Source organism: Gopherus evgoodei, chromosome 5, assembly GCF_007399415.2.
Source record: "Gopherus evgoodei ecotype Sinaloan lineage chromosome 5, rGopEvg1_v1.p, whole genome shotgun sequence".
Lineage (NCBI taxonomy): Eukaryota > Metazoa > Chordata > Testudines > Testudinidae > Gopherus > Gopherus evgoodei.
Genome location: NC_044326.1, coordinates 34,771,364 through 34,795,473, shown reverse-complemented (window position 1 = coordinate 34,795,473; position 24,110 = coordinate 34,771,364). Strand labels below are relative to the sequence as shown.

At 38.3% G+C, this 24,110-nt stretch overlaps 1 protein-coding gene across 5 annotated transcripts in view; it reads left to right on the top strand.

Annotated features, from left to right (window-relative positions):
- Positions 1 to 24,110, top strand: part of ADGRA3 (adhesion G protein-coupled receptor A3) — a 121,914-nt gene that overhangs the window by 10,121 nt on the left and 87,683 nt on the right. For all 5 annotated transcript variants that reach the window (XM_030563227.1, XM_030563224.1, XM_030563226.1 and 2 more), the window contains exon 2: positions 11,113 to 11,184. In XM_030563227.1, coding sequence (XP_030419087.1) covers positions 11,113 to 11,184 — 72 coding nt within the window. The remainder of the gene's footprint in view (positions 1 to 11,112; positions 11,185 to 24,110) is intronic.

The following is a 24,110-nucleotide window of genomic DNA, read 5'->3' as shown; positions in this document are numbered from 1 at the left end:
GTGCTGGTTGTCTGGGAGCAGGAACTCTGGGATAAATCTGAAGGACTTCTGGCACCTGAGTCAGCCTGGGGCCACATGCACACAGGAAAGCAATAGGGCTCAGACCCTAGATCCCGGATTAACATGGGCTCAGACTTTGCAGGGTCCTGGGTTAGCTCATTTTCTATGTGAAAGCAAAGGGGGTTTGGCTTGAGCCTGGGCTCAGACTGTGGCTTAAATTGCTGTGTAGGCATACTCTGTGTGTACTACCCACTAGAGAGGGATTTGGCATGCTTGGCCAGTGAGTTTCATGGCTGGTCTTACTGACACAGTAGAGGAATGTTGAGACTCAGGAATACTGGGTTCAATTCCAGATTCTAGAGGGGGTTCAGCTTGAGTGGTTAAACTCTCCTGCTCCTGACCCTCCCTTCTATTCTCACTTCTCTACCAATTCCTGCTCATGTCTGCTCTTCTGCCTCTTATCTCCCTCTTCCTCCATGCTGCCTGGGCATTTGGGGAGACAGAAAATGCATCAGGAGCACAGCAGTCTCTGGGCTCTCATTTCTGGTGCCCCATGCCACAGTGGCTGTTGAGAGGAATAGTTACAGGGAAGAAACGTGCTTGGTATAGATGGATTATTTGCATAATGCTTCTAGCCTCTCACAAACCTCTACTGAACATGTGTGACCTCTGAGTTTCAGAGGCTTATAGCTTGGTCCAATCTGGATGATTTTTTAACTGGGATGGTAAAAGGCACATCCTTGAAACTAGGTTAATTCCCACCGCCAATCCCCTGTCAGATATCAAATCAAGCGCAAGCATGGGGGCCTTACAGCTTCTCAGTGAAATGTTTATAAGACTTTAACAAAGGCAAAAGAATGGCTTTTCCTCAGAGTGGTCTCACAAACTGCTGCAGTTTTACCTTAAATTAAAAAACCAGCCCGAGGCATAGAAAATTTCAGTCTGACCAGTTAGTTTGGAAGTTATAAGTAACTAAATATGTGATCTTATGATGGAAAGTGGTAGTTTTTCCAGTAGTTAAGGGAGTCTGCTCCACCTATAATAAAGAAGTAGTGTTTGAGTTAGGCCCTGATCCTGTAATTGACTTCTTGGACACACAGCCCCACTGAAGTCCCACATTATAATCAGAAAAAGGGTTGAGTCTTAGACTGTAAAATATGAGTGGGGGCAGGGACCATAACTTTTGTTTAAATAGTAGTCAGTACACTGGGTCTCAATAACATATCTGAAGACTGATCCTATGGTTGGCTTAGCTTGTATGTTTTAGAGCTCCTTAAATTCAAAACTCAAATGAGCATGCTTAGTTTGTGAGGTATTAACGTATATCTGGTTAACAGGGAATTAGTTTCATAGCCTAATTAAGATGAGTCTGTGAAACTCCCTTGGTGGATTGTTTGTCCAGCTGCAGACTAGAGTTCATTGGTTTTACATTAGTAAGTTTACCAGAAAGAGTCTAAACAAAGAGAGGTGAATGTAATTCCTTTTAAAAAAAGAACCATATTTCCAAAAAGTTTCTTCACTTGTCTGCTCACAACTTTGCATATTTAAATACTTGGGTGTGAACTTTTGAGTACTAATATGTGCATGTGCAAATGTTAGAACTTGAAGCACAGAACTCTTGTTTGAATTTTCACATAAAGTTACACATGCACAAATGGAGACTTCATTGAGTTTAATATCACAACTGTAATTTTGTCTAACTCCTAAATATAATCATGCTCAACTATATCTAATACATTAAACAACTGACAGGCACCTATCTAATCTATTCACCTGGATATTTGAATGGCCCTCCCATCTCTCTAGTACGAGTTCCTCCTGCTTCCAAAGTAAAAGGTCATTTTTATCATAAGATAAATCATTTACAGGAAAAGGGCTCTTGAGCTTTATAAATAGAGCAAATGGTTATAATTCCTTCTCCCCTTGGGGCGTCATCTGATTGCTTGCTAAGCCTGAAGTCCTGAAGGAGCTGGGACATGCCTCTTGCTGACCTGAAGTTTTGTTCTTGAGCAATATGCTGCCATCTAGTGAAGCTCCACCCGCTTTGGTTAGCAAGTAGCATGTCCTCCTCCCTTCAGAACAGTCTGATGGTCACTGGGATTTGTCACTTGAGGTGACCCAAGACTTTTTTCTCATAGAGCCAGTCAAAACCCATTTCCTTATTCATATTCTATGTACCATGTGGAAGGGGGTAGGGATGTTATATTTTGCAGCGTTTTGCTTAAGAACAAACCTTCGGGTGGCAAAGTGGCATGTTCTGTTTCCTTCAGAACAGTTGGACGCTCATGGGGTCATAACTGTTGTGGTGACCCAAGACGCATTTTATCACATACAGTCAGTCAAAAACCATCCCTCTTATGCAAGAGGAGGTGCGACAAAGTTCCTCCATTTGCAGCTGTTTATGCATGAATTTTCACCTATAATAATTAACTTCTGAAAGTTACTAGAAATACATTTTTTTCCAAACTATGCATTTTGCAAGATCTACTCAGGAGATACTCTTTGACATTTTGTGCAGATACACAATTTTGTTGAAGAGATGAATATCGGCACTGGATGGTTGGACTACCAATGAAAAAATTAAATTTCAGAACTTTCTTGTGGAAAATGTATTGGAAAAAAATACCAAAACTTCATAAAAATTCAAAGGGCCTACAAACTATTCACCACTATTGCTTTCTAAAGTGAAGTTTTGGCAGTTTGATTAGATGGGCTCATCTGTGTGACTACCCATAGTTCTGAAGACACTGTATCATAATGCATATACACAAGGGACCAAAATTAAGTTTGCACAGGCAGTCTTAATTCTGGCATTTCTTAACCTTTGAGTGCTTGACTTTGCAAACTTAGTATTCTTTTAACATAGTTTTTGTGTGGTTTTGCTCTCTTTCTCTCTATCAAAAAAAAATTGCAGTTAAATCAGTATATACAGTATTGACTTCCTTCCACTTCTTAGCTATCTATGTAAGTGATGGCTGAATTCTTGTGGCTATTACGACTTTTTAAAAAAATATTTTCATTAAAACTTTAGTTTTCTTTGTAATAAATAGTGAAATTACTTGAACACATGCTTTGTACTTCATAGACACACCTACGTATTCTATTATATATAGGGCAAGGATTTTAAACAAACCAGCCATGTTGATTTCAGCTTAATTAAAAATTGAGGAGGGGAATCAATGCTGAATTATTTTTTTCCCTTTACAACAAAAATGTCAAACTTTTATACTTGAAGATGGTCATATTCAATTATTAATTTTTGTCTGAAGCCGAGTGTAATACTTAGGTATACATACTGTCTTTGTTCCACTAAGGAACATGTGTCCAAGGGGCCCTTGGTGCCAACTAGCAGAACGCATAGGGAGTGCATAGGATTTTCACAGAGATCCCCTGGGTCAGATATATGCCTAATCGTTCACTGAAGGATGTCATGTGAAGTCTTTACCAAGAACCAGTAGCCCATTGGATGTTATAAGTATTGCAAAATGTGTGTATGGATGATATTTAAGGAGTTATGTATCTATACTGAAAATTAGGTTCTTACGGTCTTGGAATTAAGACAGGTAACCAGGAGATGACATACCTCGGAAATATTTCAGTCAGGCTGTAACAGATGCTTATCTCCCTGTCTGGTAATCTGTGTGTTGTGTATCCTATGCCCTGTAATGTCATAGGGAGCTAGGAGCAGAATGAAAGACTGTGAAATCTGCACAAGAGGAAACTTACAGGGTGAAACAAACAGCCCACATGTGTGTATGTGTGTCCTCCTCCTGTGAATAGAGGCAAAGGATTGTTATGGTATATCTTGGGGTGCAAAGAAACACATGGGATCCTTCACCAAGGAGGCAAACTGATAGCGTGCTTGTCTCATGGAATGAAGGTTACAGGCAACCTGGCTGTAAAATGCTGCAAGGATTTTGGATGAGCGATACTCTAGAAGACATGAGTATTTTGTTAATTAAGTCTAAGATCTAGAATGCGTGTTATGATTTTATTTTCTATGTAATTGTTTTGAATACTTGTACTTGTTACTACTTGAATTTCAGTGCTTTGTTAAATAACAGCTTTGCTTCTCTTTCATTGTCCTGTCTGTTCTCCCCTGTGCAATTGCTTCCCTATAGTAATTCCCAAGTTGTACTACGCCTCCATTCCATCCATTAAAATAAGCAATTAAATAGTTAAAACCAACATTTTAAAAAGTGTAACTAGATTTCATGCTCCATTAATAAAGGACAGAGAAGTTCATACCTCTCTTTTCAGGCTGTCTGCCCTTTGTTCATATTTGAAAGGTTATCTTTGCAATCATGAGGGCTAGAATCTTTTTTAATATAATGGAAGCTCAGATTTTGTAAGATCTAAATTTGTCAGATGGGCCACTCAAATGCATCAAATGGGCCAGATCAAATCTGCTGCTTTGTTTTCGCTGTACCAAAAAAGATATGCGTGTATGAGTGCTATTTTTACCACAGGATGACTAAAGTATTAGGATTTTACAATGGGATAGCTAATATGATATCAACCCCCCTGTAGCTTTTACTGTGAGCTAGTTAGGAAAGGTCAATGCTATATCCCCCCCTGTGGTTAACCTCACCTAGCTAATTTCCATAAAAACTATAGTGCTTGTCTCTGCTAGGACTTTACAGTGGGATAGCTAATGCACATTAGTTATCTAGTCCTAAAAAAACAAACAACTTTTTTTTTCACTGAAGACATGACCTGAGTTACTCTTTTTCCAGTATTGGAACATTTAAAGAGTATTTCAAACTGTGAAAAGAAGAACTTGATTGTTGTTTTTTAATTACTTGCATAAAGAAAGCAGTGAAACTAGGTGTGGCTTAAAAAGTTACAGCGCATATCAATACTACTACTTCAAGGCATAAAGTAGGATCCTAGGCAACTGGGATCAGAGAGAAGCATTTTCTACCCTACACATAAAATATTTAACAGCAAGCAGGGTGCTTTTTTGTATTTTTCTGAAAAAATGGGGATAGGGTAATTGCCAAAGACAGGATACTGAACTTGATAGACCAGTGGTCTGTTTTTGGCATAGGAATTTTTTTTTCACAAACTACTGAAGAAATAAATATTTCACTTCAAATTTAAAGTCAGCATAACTGTTTTGCTGATTAAGGTATGCAAACATTAAGATCCTGCAGACCTTTATACACTTTAATATTCCTTAATCAGGATTAATTTACTTTCACTGAAGTCAGGGTTCTACCTGGATGAGTGAGGATTTGCAGGATCAGACCCTTAGTTTAAGAGGTGATTTTAATAATCTTAACCACAGGAAAGGCTTTTTCATATTTACTTTGGTCATTTGACTAAATAGTTTGATGTAATAGTCTCCTGAACTCCAAGCTCTAGTTTTAAGGAGTAATAAAAACAAAACAAAAAAATTAGCTCGCTTATCTCCACTGTTCTTAGTTCACACATTTGTAGTATGTCTGGAGTCTGTACTTTTCTTGTGGGCTTTTGAGATCATGCTGTAAATTAATTCATTCTTCAGAGAATGCTTTGAATAATGTGCCGTAAATAAGTCATGGGGACACATACTGAACAGCGAGGAGAAAACAAAAATATTGAATAGTTGGTCATTGTGTCAATCCTGTACTCTGACTGAATCAGGCGGCCGGTAGAAAAAGGTATGTGATTGTGTAATTAAAGATTATCATCATACATGTGCACAAGGGGACCTAATTAAGGTTGCACAGAAAATCTTGAGTCTGGTATTTCGTAACTTCTGAATACTTGACTTTGCAACATTAATAGTGTTCTTTTAAGGTAGCTTTTTGGTATGTATTATTGACTTTGTTTAATTCATGCTAAATCAGTATCACCAAGATTTTGGTCTGCTTAAATTTGTCTACATGAAGAGCTTGGACTTTTTTTGGCTAGATGGATTTTAAAATTAATTCAGTTTATCTGCTGGAAACTTCCAGTGTAGAAAAGGCCAGTGTCTTTATATTCCCCATTTGTAAAAAAGATAGAACAAAAAAAAGTACCGCCTACCCTTGGAGGTTTGTTGCAAAGGTTCAGTAATAACAGCTATTATGGTGGCTTTCTTCCATACGAAAAAAGGTCCACAGTTAACCCAGTACTGTAAATGTACTGCACAGTAATTCATTTACTTCTTTGCTTTTGACAGTAATTCATTACAAGACAAAATGCTAGTAGTCTGAAAATACTGGGTTTATATCCTTGTGTAAATCACAGCTTTTCCAAAATAAGCTTTAGAAAGAGTATTTATCTTTTTGCATGTTTACTGTTTTCAGCAGAAAACATTTTTCTTGGTTGTACAGATGAAATAGTAATTTTAGTCTGATTTTTTTTGCTGGTGGCAGACTTCCTAGCCCCCAGAGCATATCTCCTCATCATGAAATGATCTGATTTAGTCTCCTTTTCCTTTCCAGCTTTCCATCATTTGGATCTCTTGAGTTGTTTCAGTGGATCATTCATTACTGAGCCCAAAGTCACATAACCTCAATTATTTCCATGTTTATTAAACGAACATGTTTAGAAACTTTTTGCAGCAGTATTGAGGTGTGTATTTTTTTATAGGCTTTTAAGCTGCTTGTGTATCTCACTTGTACTGTAAGAGTTATAATAGCAGAGTTAAAATGTAATATTAAATCATACTTGTAACAAAAATTTTAAATTATGAAGTATGGCTAAGATTAGATGTACAGTATGAATAACATTTTTTTCCTGGTACCAGACATTTTATTGTCATCTCCTAAAGTGAAAAATAGTTAAATTTCTATTGCTTTGTCATGAAAAAAATGATAGTTGCACCACTTTTACCTTGCATTGTGGAAACAGCCTGTTCTTCTCTTCTCTAGTACTACCAGGTCAGCACAAGTGTGGGAGAATGAGCTGGATTCTATTCTCGCTAATTCTGTTGAAAATGTTTTGTTAGCCAAGTTATAACTGCAGACCCAGTGGAGTTACCCAGTTGTAAATGTGGGCAGATACTTTATCATTTGTGACAAGTCACATTAAAAGGAAAGAACAAAGCCTGGCTGAGTTTACAAGCCTGGCACTTATGTTTTTTTGCTTGCTTGCTTGCTTGTTTTTTTCCTATTTGTAAATTGAGTAAATGTGTTATGGAAATCCTTGACATCCTCATGCAATACAAAATGTTGATTTTTATGGAGTCACTTTTTAGAATAGAATTGTGTTTAAAAGAAGGAAAAATGAGATTTGGTGGGTAAAGAGAGCTGATTACCCGTTTTACCAATATTTCTAAAAAACATTTAAATTTTGTATTTGGTGAGTTAGCATATTTTAAACATTCCTTTTCTTCTAAAAGCATTAATATTTTAAGTTAATAATTTAGCAGAATTATTGATCACAGATAGTTGTCCAAGTGATACATTTCATTGTGCATTTATAGTTATGAATTCTAAAAGCAAATATAACTTCCGTTTACTTTGAATTGAAGTCTTTATGGTATTCTGTCATCTTATGTCACATCTCTAAATGCTTCAAATAATGTATGGACTGAATATATTAATACCAAGTTGTAAACTGCTTTTTTTTAAGAATATATTTTTTAAGTCTGAAATGCCACCGCTTTCTGATTATACTAAAACCTTTATGGTTGAGCAATTAACTGACCCTGCAGAGAAAATACTAAATCAAATTGATTGTAATTCATTCATCACACTCCAGAGAGATGCTTACCCTGTAACAGGTATTCAGATGCTTCTACATTTGAGCTCTTATTTCATAGGTAATGTCAGCAAACAAAAGGATTTGTAATTTTTATTTAGTTTAATTCAAACTCTAGAAAACCATTTCATGGTGTCTTCTGCTCTATGTTGAGTGGCTCGTTTTTCTGGAAGAGAGACAGATTTAATTCACTAAGATTTAAGAGGATAATCTGAAAGTTACAAGTCACGTACAAATAGTTTTTTCACCTTTGAGACAATCATATATTTTTTTGATTGTTTACTTGTGATTAAAAACCTGTGTTTGTTTGGCTTTCTTTTGTTGCTTCCAGCTGTGTTAGCTATTAACTCATCTAATTAAAGTTGATGAATTTTCCACCCCTAAAACCCTTCATTGTCCTGACTTGTGCACATTCTAGTCAAGACAGAATTAGAGTATCAGAGGGTACTTGCTGTGAATATTTGTGGGTAGGCAGGATGAAACCCTGGGCCACCGCTTTTGACATTTTGATGACCTACTAAATTTAAGGCCCAAATTCAGTAGTTTTCTGAAGTTGTAAGTACTTGTTAGATTAACTGAATTTTTGTAACTTTATTTGTTATAGCAGGGGTGGCAAAACTTTTTGGCGCGAGGGCCACATCTGGGTATGGAAATTGTATGGCGGGCCATGAATGCTCACAAAATTGAGGGTTAGAGTGCGGGCTCTGCTAGGGATGTGGACTCTGGGGTGGGACCAGAAATGAGGAGTTCAGGGTGCAGGATGGGGCTCCAGGCTGTACTAGTATTTCCAGTTTGCCCAGTCACAGATGATTTTTTCCCCCCATGAAACAAGTTCTCTTGGTGGGTTTTTTGGTGGGTTTTTGCAGTTTAGGTAGGCTGGGATCTTTCTGTGTACAGTTAAAATCCCTAAGTGGGCTTTAGCCTTGCTTCTGGCGGCACTAAAATTTAGCTTAATCTCAAAGATCTTGATAAAAAACATGCTCAAGTGGTAGTTTTCTTACCCTTCCATGTTCCTGGAGTCATATACACACTTGCTGTTTGGTATGCATAAGCAATCCTGGAATTAGCTTTTGGTGTTTGGTGCATCTCTCTTTGCTTCTCCACCTCAAATCCTCTCTCCTGGCTATTGGACAGATAACATTGCTTCACCCTGCCAAATTACAAGGGAAGGGGTTTTCTATTATTTTACCTTTCAGTCACGTTGGCTGCTGCAATGTGTTTGGAGGTGCTTCAGTTACTCTGTTTCAGCTTTCTAGCTGCTGCAGTAGAAGTTTTATGCTACTTTACTCCTCCCTAGCCTGCATTTTTGGATCCTCTTTCCAGTGAATAGGTCCAGATCTTGCCTCCAGTGTCATTCAGATCTGTCCCAACCAGCATCAAAGTGAAACTGATCTGATTTTCTCTTTTTCCAGTTTCGATACACACCCAGTGTTCTAAAGAGCAGCAGTGACATAAGAAGGCTGGTCAGTTTTTGCTGCTTCAGTTGGGATAGTTCTGAGAAGCACTGTTGAAACTCTGCAGACTTTGGAAGACAGACCTGCATTACTTTACATTTTGTTCACCTCTGGAAAGTTATCTTTTCAACCAGGGGTGAAAATGAGCCGCTACGGACCGGTACTCCGTACCGGTAAGAACCCGCACTGGCCCATACCCAGCCCACATTAAAGTGCTGCTGGGGTCCATACCGGCAGGGCCGCCAACAGGGGAGGCGAAAGGGGCAGAGACATTAAAGCACTGCCACAGCAGCACTTTAAAGCGCTGCCGCAGCAAAGGACCGTCCTTAATGTTCCTGTGCCCCTCCCCCCTGGTTAGCGGGGGGCGCAGCAACATTAAAGTGCTGCTGCGGCAAAGGACCCTGTAGCGCTTTTAATGTCCCTTCCCCATTGCCCCCTCCCCCCCTGCAGCCTCCAATGGGTAGGGTGGAGGGGCAAAGGGAGCAGTTGCCCTGGGGCCAGCGATTTAAAAGGAAAGGGTCTGGGGCTCTGGACACCGCTGCTGCTAGTGCAGCAGTGGCATCTGGAGCCTTGGGCCCTTTAAAACAACACAAGAGACCTGGGCGGTGTGGGCCAGGCGGCCTGAAAGAGCTGGTTGGGGGATGCTGACCCCCAGCCCAAGGCTCGGCCCCCCCGGCCCATACTGGTAAGTGGCATAACTTACTTTCACCCCTGTTTGCAACCACAAGAGGTAGAAATTATTTAACTAAAGCTTAGATTCTTTTGAAGGATGAGATGGCACTCATCCACTTGCTGTGATTGAGCGGATTTTTTAATCTCTGATGAGACTTCCAATTTGGCTTGGCAGGACTATTTACCAACATTATTTAAGCTTGCTTTATGTCAAAGTTTGTGGAAATAACTTTTAAAAGTTAATATTGTAGTAGTTAAAAATAAATGCTTTTAAAATTAAACCAGGTAAAGAAAATATACATATCAGACATAATCATGGTTCTGATAAATTACAAATACTTTACTTAAGAGCTGCAAGAACTGTTTTGAAAACCATTTATTTGGAAAAATAAGAGGCCCCGCTCAGTCTCCTGCCGGCCTGGGGTTCCATTCACTCAGCCAGTAGCGGGCTGAGTGGGGCCGGCGGCCAGGACCCTGGCTGGCAGCCGCATGCCAGGCAAAATTGGCTCGCATGCCATCTTTGGCATGCGTGCCGAAGGTTGCCGACCCGTGGTGTGTTGTATAAACACTTACTAATGTGGTATATAAGCCCTGATTGCATTTATATATGTCGTTAGCTAACAATTAAGGTTGCGAGGTACTAGCCCAAGGAACATAAATCATTACATACATCTTTTAAAAATGGAAATAACCAGTAAAGTTTACTATATAGTTCTGACACCAGTTTGTGGGTGGAATTTTCTGTCTTAGCAATACTCAAATGACCACATCTTTGTCCTATAGTGATACCCTGACAAACTAAGCTCTGTAGAAAAACCTTATCCAGCCACAAGAAACAGTTTAGTCTCATCAGGGACTACAGACACTGAAATATCTTACTATTAATCATACATTTGTTGAGCAAATGCTCCCCTATTTCATCGCCATACACGGTTCACAGAAATAAAGTACCCAGTATGTCTAAATTCTTAATCGTACAACCTACTATCAGAAGGGCTTAACATGTCCATGTTTACGATCTTTGATCGTGTGCTCTTCCTCAATACTTCATTTTTCACTCTTCTCAACTTGTAAGTGCTTCAGGGCACCTAGCACAGGAGGGACCGCACTGTTTCTTGGGGCTTATCGGTACTATTATAATATAGTTAACAATTATTATAAAGGTATTATACAGTAAGTTTTTCTTTGTGTATCTTGATAAAAAGACAATCTTTTTAAAAGAAATAATTATTTTCATAGTACTTAGAATAAATTTCAGCAAATGTCGTTAGGGTTGTTTTTCTGACACCTTTTGTTTTTATTCTATATGCAGGATTCTGAGCAACAATAAAATATCAGAGTTGAAGAATGGTTCCTTTTCTGGATTAAGTTTTCTTGAAAGATTGTAAGTACTTATTTAAAAAAAAATTATAATTCACTACTAAATCTTTTGTTTGTATATTTTAAGTATCACATAAATATACAAAACAAAAACATCTCCTTTTAAATAGGATCTCTTGTAGTGGGAAGTATGTAGCCATGTCTGCTTCAGCGTAAGAGTTACTTGTTAGCTGAGTGATCAATGTACTTAATAGTCTTTTTCTCTATGAAGGTTAAACTACAGTAACAGTTACTACAGAGGGAGTTTTGCAAAAGCCATTTTCTGAGACTTAGTTGGGGGAGGGGGAGCAATAAAAAAGTGCAGAAAATGATCTCTACAGTACCATAGACGTGCATGGCACTTTAGAGAGAATGACTACATAGTTATAATTTCATTCTGAGGTGGTGCTGGGGCAAACTCTGTGGGAAGTTATTTAGATTACGGTGATGTGACACTGAGATTACCTTACCTTTCCTCTTGCTGGCAGTCCTCATCTGTATGGCCAGAAAGGCAAATGTGGCTAAGGGCAGGCTAAGAATAGTGTGTGTATGTACTTGTTTGGGTACAAGTGTGGCACTTCAGAACATAAAAGGGGAGGAGAAATCAAGTTCTTTTTGAAGGGGTGGCAAGTCTGAATGGGAGTGCACACTTCTCTGCAGCCTGAAATTTCCCTCTCCCCTATAGATTTAGTAGTAGCATGTACTTTGTGAGCGTTCATTGCCTTACAAATTCCATATGTGTCAACTTGATGGAAAGAAAATCAGGATGATCTGTAGCACCAAAAGTGGTGGTGCCTCCTTTTTTTTTCTTCCTCCTCCTGCTGTCCTTTGGGTCCCCTCTTCTCTGATTCCCATTGCCTCTCTTGCTTTTAGATCAGTGGTGGGCAACCTGCGGCCCACGGGCCACACAAGGCCCATCAGAGTAATCTGCTGATGGACCACAAGATAGCTTGTTTACATTGACCATCCGCCGGTATGGCCGCTTGCAGCTCCTAGTGGCTTCAGTTCTCTGTTTCCAGCAAATGGGAGCTGTGGGAAGCAGCGGCCAGCTCGTTCTTGTGGCCCATGCCGCTTCCTGCAGCTCCCATTGGCCCGGAACGGCAAACCATAGCCACTGGGAGCTGCGGGCGGCTGTACCTGCGGATGGTCAACGTAAACAAACTGTCTTGTGACTTGCCAGCAGATTTCTCTGATGGGCTGCAGGTTGCCCACCACTGATCTAGATGTTGCCGTGTCCCCTGCAGATTAAGAGAAAGCACTTCAGCTTGTATTTCAGGACGGCGTTTCCTTTTTCTTTTATGGATGATGCTGATGCTGATGAATTCAAGATAGGAAGTGTAGTTGGTGGATGTTCAGGGTTGGCAGAGTATTTTTTATCAGGAAGAGCAATGGAAGAAATGTTGGGAGTGTATGGATCTCTAAGCTGTGCTGACTGATTAAGAAAGTAGTTAATCCCACCTCTTTATCCTAGTATTTCAAGTCAACTTTAAAATATCCAGTTCATCCTCCAGACCTTAAAAATACTGACAATGAAAATATTAGCGAGTCAACAGGTGGAAAATTGAATTTGTGGTATTGCTCACAATAAGCACGTGAGTAGAACATTCTTTATAGCTTGTATAGCTTGCTAGGTGATGGGATATGACTAAGCATGTCCAGAAGCCAAGAATTATGGGAAGCGTAGTTTATCAAAAATGGTGTGTTGAGTTGCCTAAAGCGTTGTGTAAGCTAGAGAAATCTTTCAAGAGAAAAAAAAAAAATCCAGCCATGCTAACTCTGGTTCAGCTCCAAAGGCATTAGCAATATTGGGAGCTCTGATGTAGATAGGCCAATGGCTGCAGACAGTGTTGTAAGCATTATTTCCTATAACTCTGCTCACTCTTTGACTCTCTGTGTTCGTAATACCAGAGGACTGTGGGCGTCTTTTCAAAATTTCCCTAGATTAAACTTTAGAAATGTACCAAAGAAGCTGTGCTATTAACCGGGCAGTAAGTGGAAGCTCATCTCCTCTTCTTCTCCCCCCCCCAAACCCCCCCCCCAAAAAAAAGCATGGAGTTGAAAATGTATTGACAGCTGATAGATATAATGTAGCTGTAGACCAGAAAATCCAAATAGAAACTCATAGTGTTGTCTTTGGCGAGGAGAGAGCAGAGAACAAAAGAATATCTGGAAAAGTGAAGGTTTACTTCAAAGGACAAAGCATCTGTAACTGCCTAACTGTAATGAAACAGAACAAATATTTGTCTAGAAGATCCGGAAGCAAGGTGAAAGCTTGGTTCCACTGAAGTCAGTGGCACAACTCCCATTGGTTTCAGTTGGGCCGGGATTTCACCCCAAATGTTTTGTCTGCCAGAACCCTGGTGCCGATGCCTGTCAGCTTAAATGAAGAGTGTTGTATTAAATTGAATTTAAAAAAATACATATATGTGCAAAACGGAAATAGGCAGTGGTTATAAAAAATACAGAAACAGGAAAAGTGTTAACTAGAAATAGGCAGTAAGTTATTAAATATTTTTGAAAGATTTGAAATAACCAAGTATGACCTTGGGTAGATTATGTACATTTGTAATCATATTACTGTTCCTTCTGTTGTTTGTCACAGTCACTTATTAAATATTGTCTTAGTCGCTGCCTTCAAGAGCCTGCAGGCAAGTTTGTCTTCCCCATAGGATTTGTACAATACTTGGTAGTATAGCTCGGGTCCTGATTGAAGCCTTTGAGTGTTACCCTAACATACATTATAATAATGATGAAGTGATGGGTACAGAAACAAAATTGCTATGTTATGGCAACTTGTCATTTTGTAGAAAGGGGGAAAAAAGATCACATTTCTGCTGTGTGTAGGTTCTTGTACCACACTCATCACTGTAGCATCTGAGTGCCTTCCACTCACGGATTAAGTGTCATGATTAATATCTGTCATATGTAGTTTGTTCTTTCTCTTATCCTCTTCCTGGGGCTGGTAATTGTGTGTGTAGCGGAGTATTTTTGTGTTGGTAGGATTGTTTTTGGTAATGGATTTTTGTTTTGTTTTCATCTTTTGGAAATGTTGCTTTGTATTTTGTTAGATAATCATTTATTCATGTATCAGTTTATCAAGACTTAATCTTTCCTTTACAATAAATCTCACTAATATATTGTACAATTTTCATTAATAGCTATATGAATTCAGAGTAACCTCTGGAAATATTTCTGTTTAAAAATTCTTCTTCTTTCTTGGATCATCGCACCAGAAACCTGTTAGGTTTGTATATTCCTGCAATCTGTGATGCGAACTCAATGCAGAAGTTACAGCCATGTAAATGAAATGAAATTAGTTTGTTTGTACTTTGGAACTCTGTACTTAAAGCTGCTCTCTGTCTCTCTGGAGATAGTAGTAGGAGCCGATACTATAACAGTACCTTACCTCTGCCTAACCAAACCTGACTTTTTTTCTCTCTCTTTTTCTTTCATCGTTGTTGATCTGGGAAGTACTTGCTTATGATTGACAGAGGCTGAGAAAAGGGTGAAGTACTACAATCTCCCTAAAAGGGAGCAGGGATGAAACAGGGCAGAGTAAGTTTGTGTGGGAAGTTACACCTTAACTCTGAATTTCTTGTTTTTAGAGGTTTAAGTTTAGTCATCTTCCATGTTGTGGAATGGTGTAAAGCATTGCTATGCAAGCTTAACTCTGCATTAACAAAGGTTTTTTGGGCAGTAAAATAATTCCGTGAAACAGAATATTTCTGTTTCTGTGGAACATTCTAGCTCTGACCATACATCATTCTGTGATTGTAGTGTATTGTTCCACTGTTAAAGTTTAGGGCAAGGCAATTGTTTATCTAGCTCATATTCATATATTGTATAGCACTGTGTGTTCATACATTCCTATAGAAATAACGTGTTTGAGAAACATGCTGTGGATGTTTTCCTTCTATTGTCTACACACACACTTTATCAGAGTAAAAGTACATAAAATAATTGGATGCATTTTTGTAAAGGATTTTCATGATTTAATCTTCAATTTGCTTGTGAATTTTTCTTCCACATTTTGATTAGAGACCCCTGTTCTCCTTTAGCCATAGATCTGAAAAGCTGTAATGGTAGCATTTCACCATTACCTTTTATATTGACTCTTTATCATGGTACTTCTAAGACATTAGCTCTTTTTCACCTTCTGGTTAAGAAAGGGTATGTGCTATTTTGATATATTGCTGTGCTTGCTAGTATCGCGATAGTAAAGGACGGATCAGTAGTTCTACTATAAACTGTGCAAATTATGTTTTGGAAGCTTGTAATTTGGCTACAACAATTTTATCTGGGTTGATGAAACATGGAATACAAGTTCCCAGTTTGGGGATGAATTACTCTTACAAAACTTGAGGGGGAAATCAGCCAAGATATATTGCATTTTTATATTAATTTATCAATATGCTCCAGAATCATCTCTTGATACCTTAGTCTGTAACAGTGCCTCATCTTTATTATAAAAAAATCAGAAGATTATTTGGTGCATTGCAAACTTGAACACCACAGTGAGAAACATGTTATAACAGGTCTACCTGTGGCATATCAGTTCTCTGTTAATAATTTTGTATGTTTATAAGTTGCTAAGTGATTTATGATAATATAAAACTTAAGTGATGCATTGCTTCAGAAACAGATGGTAGCAATTTTTTTAACCAAAATACCAGACCTCTATTTTATTTGAGTGAAATGTTAATGCAGTAGACTTATGTGTTTCCGTAATGACAATAGTGCTGTTTCCTACAAGAAGATTAGATGTAAATAATTCCTGATGATGAGAGCTATTTTTAGGCTATCTTTGCTACTGAAAATAGTAATTGTAAGTTTTAAAAGTGCATATTTTTTAAAAATCAATTTCTGTTGACCTTATGAGTGATGATAGAGATCTATTAGTACACCTAACTTTCTATAATTTTTAGTGACTAAAATAGGGAGTCCTATGTTGCTTGTAATTGGAAAAGTATGTATATAATTGCTGAAGTTTTCTATACAAACACCTTACAATTTATATGTTCAGGCTGGTAGCAATGGGTTCTCTCCCAACCAGCTTTTAAGAAAAGGGGGAAAAGTCTATATCCAGCAGTGACCCAACTTCATCTCTGGCAGTACCTGTAGCCCATGGGGCTTAAAGGCACACATTCCTCTCTCTATTCAAGGATAAATGAAGACCAGGTGGATTTGATTTAAGTCATGATTTAAATCACTAGTCAAGAAGACTCGATTTAATCATGGATTTCTACATAAAAGTGCATTCTTTTTGGTTGTTATAATCTTAATACATATTCTTCACAACTCAGAGATAGATGTAGGTTTCATTTTTAGAAGGTACACATTATGCATTTTTAAATGATTTATTTTAAAAAACTTTTCAGATTTGTTTTACAACTATATCAGAAAATGAATGATTGTTTATTTCATTTACCAAAGGTAATTGAAGCAGATATTTATGAAGACATTGGGAGGCGAACTACATTCAATTCAACAGGTTATTCATTAATATTTGAAGGATTTTCTTGTCATGCTGTATTAGGAGGAGAACATTACTAGACAGACATTTAAATTGTTTTATTTAACTAAAAAAACAAAAGTTCTAGATTTTTTTTTCTTGAATAGCATAGAACAAAACAAGCATATGAATTATTGAATTTAGTTAAATATTCAAGTTTTTTAAAATCAGGTTTGTTTTTGTTAAAATTGTTTTTTAACTAAAATAGTTAAATGAAGTGTTTTAAAAAAATACAAAAAATAAATCGACTATATCAGCCAGGTCAACATGAGAAACTTAAAATATTGTCTTCTGCAGCTAACTCAGTCATCTTCACCTTCATTTTCATTTTTGTTCATAATCTGGAAAAGAAAAACAAGGAAGAAAATATTCTTTCTATACCGGCAGAAGAAGCTACTGCTTTTAAAAGTGAGATTATCACTTCAACAGTCTTTGAATCCAAGTGCTTAAGTGACTTCCACAAGTTCACTGATATGGCTTTCTTTAAAACATCATCAGCAAACATATTTCTTGAATGGTTCACCCTTAGCTCTGAAGTTTATTATAGTTGGCATTATGGAGGCATGATTGCTGGATGTCCATGTCATAGCCGCCAGCTCTTCTTCAGCTGTTAATGTTTGACCCTGATATCGAGTATTGAGAATATTTGCAAGAAATGCTGGAGATGGTGCTTGTCCCATTTGTCTTTTTTTAGTGCTGGTAATTTAACTCTGTCATTACATATTTCTCTTTTTAAAAGCTCACTCAGTTCCTTCCAAATGTCAACAGTGTCCGCAATAAAGCAGCTATTTCCCTGCATTTTGTTCAAAGCTACAAAAATAGACTTCAGGCTACTCCGCATGTGTTCAACATTTCTCTTAAGCCCAATGTTGAGAACTTCGGCTGTGACGGTGCCATCTGTTTTTTCATGATTTTGTTGACAAATTGTCATCAGATTCGGCCAGTTCTTGATACAGTCCAATGCTGAGTTCCATGGCATGTCTTGTAGGAGAATTCGCTTGGTTCCTCCCACTTTTTTCAAAATAGCTGCTGCATAGTGATTGTTACGGAAGTATTTTGCAATTTCAACAACATTAGCCTTTATTTCTGGAACACTGAAGTCTTTGGCTAGGAGGTGCATCAAATGAGCACTGCAACCGTATGTTATTAGCTTGGGACTCTCTTCTAAGTTTCTTTTCATCTTGGATACCTTTGCAGTATTGTCTGTTACCAAGCTGCGTACTAGACATTTGAAATTTTTTTCACAGTTTGTTATAGCTTTTACTACTACTTCTTGTAAGTACTCTGCTGTGTGTGCATTTCCTGACGTATCAATTGTTCTGTAAGGAAGACAGACATTCCCTTCTGTTGTCGCACAAGCACATACAACAGGATCATTGTGGACATTGCTCCACCCATCAAGACTCAGGCTAACAATTTCACCCTCTAGACCTTTTGCACACTGCTCAGTTTCTCTTTCATGCACTTTATCCATCAATTTGGCCTGTGACTGCTGCTCTGTTGGGTGGACTGTATCCTGGTCTTAATGACTGAACCATGTTAAAGAAGTGTGGGTTCTCAATCATACAGAAAGGAGAGTTTGTTGTGTAAACAAACCGGGCAATTTTTTCATCGATTTTTTGTAATCTGCTGGTTTTATCACAAATTTATCTATGGTTGTTTCTGGATGATGAAGTGTTTTTTTTCTTTTTTTGTTTTTTTTTTTTTCCCCTTTTTCTACAGGTAATATACTGTGGCTATGTGACATACATGATGTGACTGAAATATTATCATTGGCAGATAACTCTGAAACTATAGAAAATGATGGTGATCTTGAAGCTTGATTGATAGTCTTCAGAATCCTGTATATTGAGGATAGATTATCCTAAACAAAATAAGTCAGTGAAGTTATTTAATTATTATTCCCATGCTGCTCATTGTATTCACTGACACTCAGTTCTACTTTAAAGGTGAAATTGTAAAAGGAAAATCTGCCTATTTCTGCTATTTATTTTTTATCATAACTTCATCTAAAATGATAGTACCATAGAGTAACAATTATATTTTTTGTTCAAACATGAGAATTCAGGAATAGTCCAGAAGGAAGACAGGCAGTCCTTAAGAAAAAAGTTTGAAATAAAGAAGTTTACCAACCTGAAGATCCAGCGTGCTCAGATACGTTCCTTTCATCATCTTCAAAGCAGCTTCCTCCTGAGAAAGAACACTTCTCATGATGTTGTTTCATTCGGCTCATGATGTTTCATTTGGGCAACCAGGCCTTGCATTTCTTCGTTGCACAGTTTGCATTTTGCACACGTGCCAGTCTTACCCACAGGTAGAGGAACTTCATTAAAATATTCCCAAACTGGGTCTCTTTTATGGCCTGCTACCATGATAGGTTTTCCTTTCTAGTGAGAGAATGGTATGGTAGATCTCAAATCAATGAAGGCTACAGTCAGAAAGACCTCAAGACTTCTGGAATATGCTGCTCAGACTGTTTCACTTTTGTTGTTACTGCCTGTCCCTCCCTTCTCACATTTATCTCCAGACTTCTTCTCCTTGTCCAGATCTGTTCCACCCCCAACAATCTTCTTTTTATTGAACTTTTTGAAACTTTGCACTTTTAGAGAGAGGTAAGGTATTGTCTGTGTACACAAATTTGCAGAGGGACAATAGGGTTGAGGTCTGTTGTTTCTCATCTCTATATAATTTATGTAAAAACATTTTTACTGTTAACAAGCATATTATCTCTGGAGATACAAATCCACAGTTTGAGAACTGCAAAACTAAGCGTCTCTGATGGTATCGTCTAGACTGAGCGCTGAGTCCCATTGGGTAGATAGAAAGATTAACCTAAATAATCTATACAGAAGCCCCTGGAACCCCATAAAATTGGGTCCCTAATCCATGTACTATTGGAATTTATTTGCAAAACTTTTCTTTAACGTTGCATGAATATATTGTCTCATACTATAGAATTAGAATTCATAATCCCTATTCCATGATGAGATATCTGAGCTATAATGTATCTTAATTACAAATATCCTTAGGTTGCTATTTTCCTTAAAAAGCATTTGATCAAAAAAATCCAATTTAAAGAAAAAATCTGATTTATTTTATTTTATTAAATCACTGATTTTTTTCCACTCTGATGAAGACTACTGTTTTTGACTTTGAGAATGAAGGTGGTAGTTTTGTTTTTGTGTGTGGGTAAGTATGGAGTTCAGTGAAGATATTAACTATCAAGAGAAAATGTTAGTGGGACTCTGAATGTTGTGATTTATTAGTGAGCTATAACAATGGGCAGGGTCTTCGTATTTTTTATATTAGGAAAGGAAAGAAAAGTGGCCTCATGAAGTATAAGTGGACAGTTATTTGTGGGCATTATTTCCCCTATCTTTCTGCTTATGCGTTAACTCACCCTTTTGTCAGGGACATACATTCTTTTAATATTTTAGTTCCTCTTGCTGGAGGCGCATTGGGGTGTGGGGGAGGAGGGGCAAGATAAATTGTGAATGGGCTAATTGTGAGGTGCCACAACATTGTGAGGGAATTTTTTTTTTTTTCATTTGAGGATATTTTTAGAGTTGGTTGAAAATGGGGTGCCTTCAGGTTTTCTACTTCTGTTTCTTGCCTAAATGTGTTTTTTTTGGGTAGAGGAGCTACTGTTTAAATATTAATAACTTATGTGTCTTGCCCTGCTGGTTCATAATTCTGCATCCAGTTGCAGAAGCTGTACTCCTTCTGTAGCCAAGGTCAAGGCCAATGATCAGGGTGTTGTAGTCACTTTTCTCTAAGGATATACCTACGCTCCTAGTAGTGCATGTAGAGTATGTGTCACTACACACCACAGTGAAAAGCAGGCTGCATCCACACTGGTGTGTAGCTACACATGGTAGAGAGAGGCTCCAGCAGCAGGCAGCTGTTGGAGACTTTCCCTGCTGCTTCCGTGCTGTTGGAATTTTTCCCTGTAGTGTAGACAGGAGAGACTCTGCTTAGGCATGTATAGGGCTATGTGGGTATCTATCCTAGTGTTTCAGGCGTGTTTTTACTCTTCTAACCTAAGCTGTACCTCACTGTGTTTATACTTATTTTAGGGGTACACATAATGTATGTACTCCACACGATGTCGTAAGGAGTGTGAAGTGTAGACATACCCTTAGATTATTTGACTCTTGAGTTTGACCTTTTTTCAGAGAGAATGCAGTACATCAATGGGTTAATAGTTAATACACCAGAACCCCATTTATCTGATCTAATTGGGACTGGGGCCAGACTGGCTAATCAAAAATCTGGATAAACCGGAGAATGCTGCAGCACCAGAGAGATTGCCCACTTCTGGACCTGTGTTCGCTGGTTGTCTGGTTACACTGCTCTACAACCAAAATGCTTGTGAAATAAATATAGTCCAACTTTACTAATTCTGGGTCACTGAGAATGAAAATGATGCTTAAAATTGTTGATTGGCTCTAGTTTTCAAGATATGCCATTGCGTCAGTATATACGACCCTTGACTTGGAAATGGCGGAGGATAAGTGAGTTATAAAGGGAAGTATCAGAGGGTAGCCGTGTTAGTCTGGATCTGTAAAAGCAACAAAGAATCCTGTGGCACCTTATAGACTAACAGACGTTTTGGAGCATGAGCTTTCGTGGGTGAATACCCACTTCCTCAGATGCATCTGAGGAAGTGGGTATTCACCCACGAAAGCTCATGCTCCAAAACGTCTGTTAGTCTATAAGGTGCCACAGGATTCTTTGTTGCTTTTATAAAGGGAAGGGATCTCAATTTAAACCAGAAATGACTAAAATACATCTTTGACTGGATCTATGAATAAATCTATGACTGGATGTGGACAGTACTTGCTTTTTAGGCAAAACAATGAATGATGCAATCAGAAGCTGGTATTGCATCATCAATGATATGAATTGCATCATGTTATTCCTAGAAGTCATGGATGATGCAATCATAAGGAAGCTTACATCATTCTGCTGAACAAATTGCCCTATATCAGCTCTAGAAATCATACAGTGTCGTGCTCTCTTATTTGTCAGTGTTTGATTTTGCAAAGGGACACATTTCTGTTTAGCCAAAGTGAGCAGAGATGCCTCGTACTTGTGTGAACAGTGCAGAAAACTTCTGCTATGTTTGTGGTGAAGTGACTTTTGCATCACAAAAGCGCAGTATAACCACTCTGGTTAAGAAAGCCTATCATCTTTCTTTTGGCTGCAAAATTGGAGATCAGGACAAGAGGTGGGCCCCACACATATGCTGCAACACTTGTGCAACAAATCTTCGCCAGTGGTTGAACAGGAAAAGGATATCTATGCCTTTTGCAGTGCCAATGATTTGGAGAGAGCCGACAGATCATACCAGCAATTGTTACTTCTGCATGATGCCTCCAGTTGGGAAAGGTGTGTCAAAGAAGAAAAAGTGGACTGTGCATTATCCAAACATTCCATCAGCTATACGCCCAGTACCCCACGGAGAAGGACTGCTGGTTCCTGATGCACCAGAATCATTCTCACTTGAGTCAGACGAGGAAGAGAAGAGGATGAAACTTCTGGTCTTGAACCATCAATGTCACAGGACCCACGTTTTCTCCCATCCTCCTCCTCCTCTGAACCACACCACATAACACAAGGTGAACTGAATTACCTTGTCAGGGATTTGGAACTACCCAAGAGTAAAGCAGAGCTATTGGGCTCCAGACTACAGCAGTGGAATCTCCTGGCAGGCTATCAGGGCAAATGGAGCCCATCGATGCTTGCAGACTATTGCTGGACAGTGACAAGAGATGCTCCATTTAATGAATACAAGAGATGCTCCATTTAATGAATACAAGAGACAAGCCAAGAAGCGCCAAGTAGACACTGAATAGGACTAAACTATGTACAGAATAGTTTTTTGCCTTTTGTTTCATAATACATTTTATTGATATAACCCTTTTGCTGATTTTTAAAGTGTTACATGAACAGGACAGGTGAAATATTATCGTGTAAAGCAACCATAAACACATGAAAAGACCTAAGTTTACAATTTATGAATAAAACTCTACTAGCTACACAATATACATAGACATAAAATGTAAAAACTTAAATATCTTAGAAACAGTAGCCAATCAGTTGTTTTAATTGTCATATTTGAATTCAGCACATCAAAATACATATCACATTTTATCTCTGAAGCAAACGACTTCTCAAAAATTGTAGACCAGTGTAATCTGTCTCTCCATGTTAATAAATGGAGTTCTTCTGTATTCGTCTGTTGTTGATATGGTGACTGCTAAATAACCACTCTGTTTCCACTATACTTATAGGTCACTTTAATATGTAGTTTTCCTGTAATAGATGAACCATAAATGGAGACTAGTCTGTAGTGTGCTGGCAGACAACATGCTCTGAACTTCAATAGTTTTGACCATAAAAAAAAACTTCTTGAAATCATATACTGTGACTGAAAGAGGCTTTTCTCTTCCTTTATCATGGTTTCTCTGAAGTGCATATCCACAGAAGTGTTCTATGTGATTCAATCTGAACCTGGATTGCCTACCTTTAAATATTCTTGTTGTTTCTTGGATTAGATTTTTCAAAACACTTTGATTGCAGTCTCACCCAGGGAATAACTTGATTCACTAATAAACTTTGTCAGATGAAGTATAGGGATAAGGAGTAGGAGACCGGAAAGCAAGTGACCTAAGTCATGCTTGATTGCTTCAGGCACAAGGAGTTCAAGAAAGCCTATACCTTGGCATTGTGAAAGGCCAAGAGAGCCATTTTGGCTTTAGCATTGCTAAATTTCTCTCTGCAGAGCTGTCCAAGGTTGTGAGCTGACTAATCGTACCTGGTTGTTTGCCCAGGGGCTATCTGCTGCAAAGACTTCTCCTTCTGTTCTGCTGACAAGGTCACTAGAGTCAGTGATGGCTTCAGTTACTGTTTTTAAATAGCTAAATTACTTGGTTTTGCAAAATTCTAGATTTTTCTGTCCATTAATTGTAGGGTAAGCTAGAGATACTGAGGTTACTGTATCTGTATCTTAGGGAAAACTGAAGGCTGACCACTGTAAAGTAATTTTTTTTTATTTGACCCTGGCTTTAGCCTCTCATGAGATGCCCACTCTATTTCCTTGAAGCATGCGATAGTCTGTATTCAAGGAACTGCTGTTAGATGCTGCCAGTCTTGCTAAGTACTGCCCTCCCTCCAATTTTCCATTCCTGGACAAGGTTTCTTTGACCATATCTACACTATCACTCATGTCAGCAAAACTTGCATTGCTCAGAGGAGTGAAAAAAACACCCCCTCCGAGCAACATGATTTTTGCTTACATAACTGGCAATGTGCACAGTGCTATGTCAATAGGAGAGTGCTCTCCCATTGGCATAGAGCGGCTTCATGAAAGGTCTTACAGCAGCGCAGCTGCATCAGTACAGCTGTGCCGCTGTAAGCTCTCTAGTGTAGACATA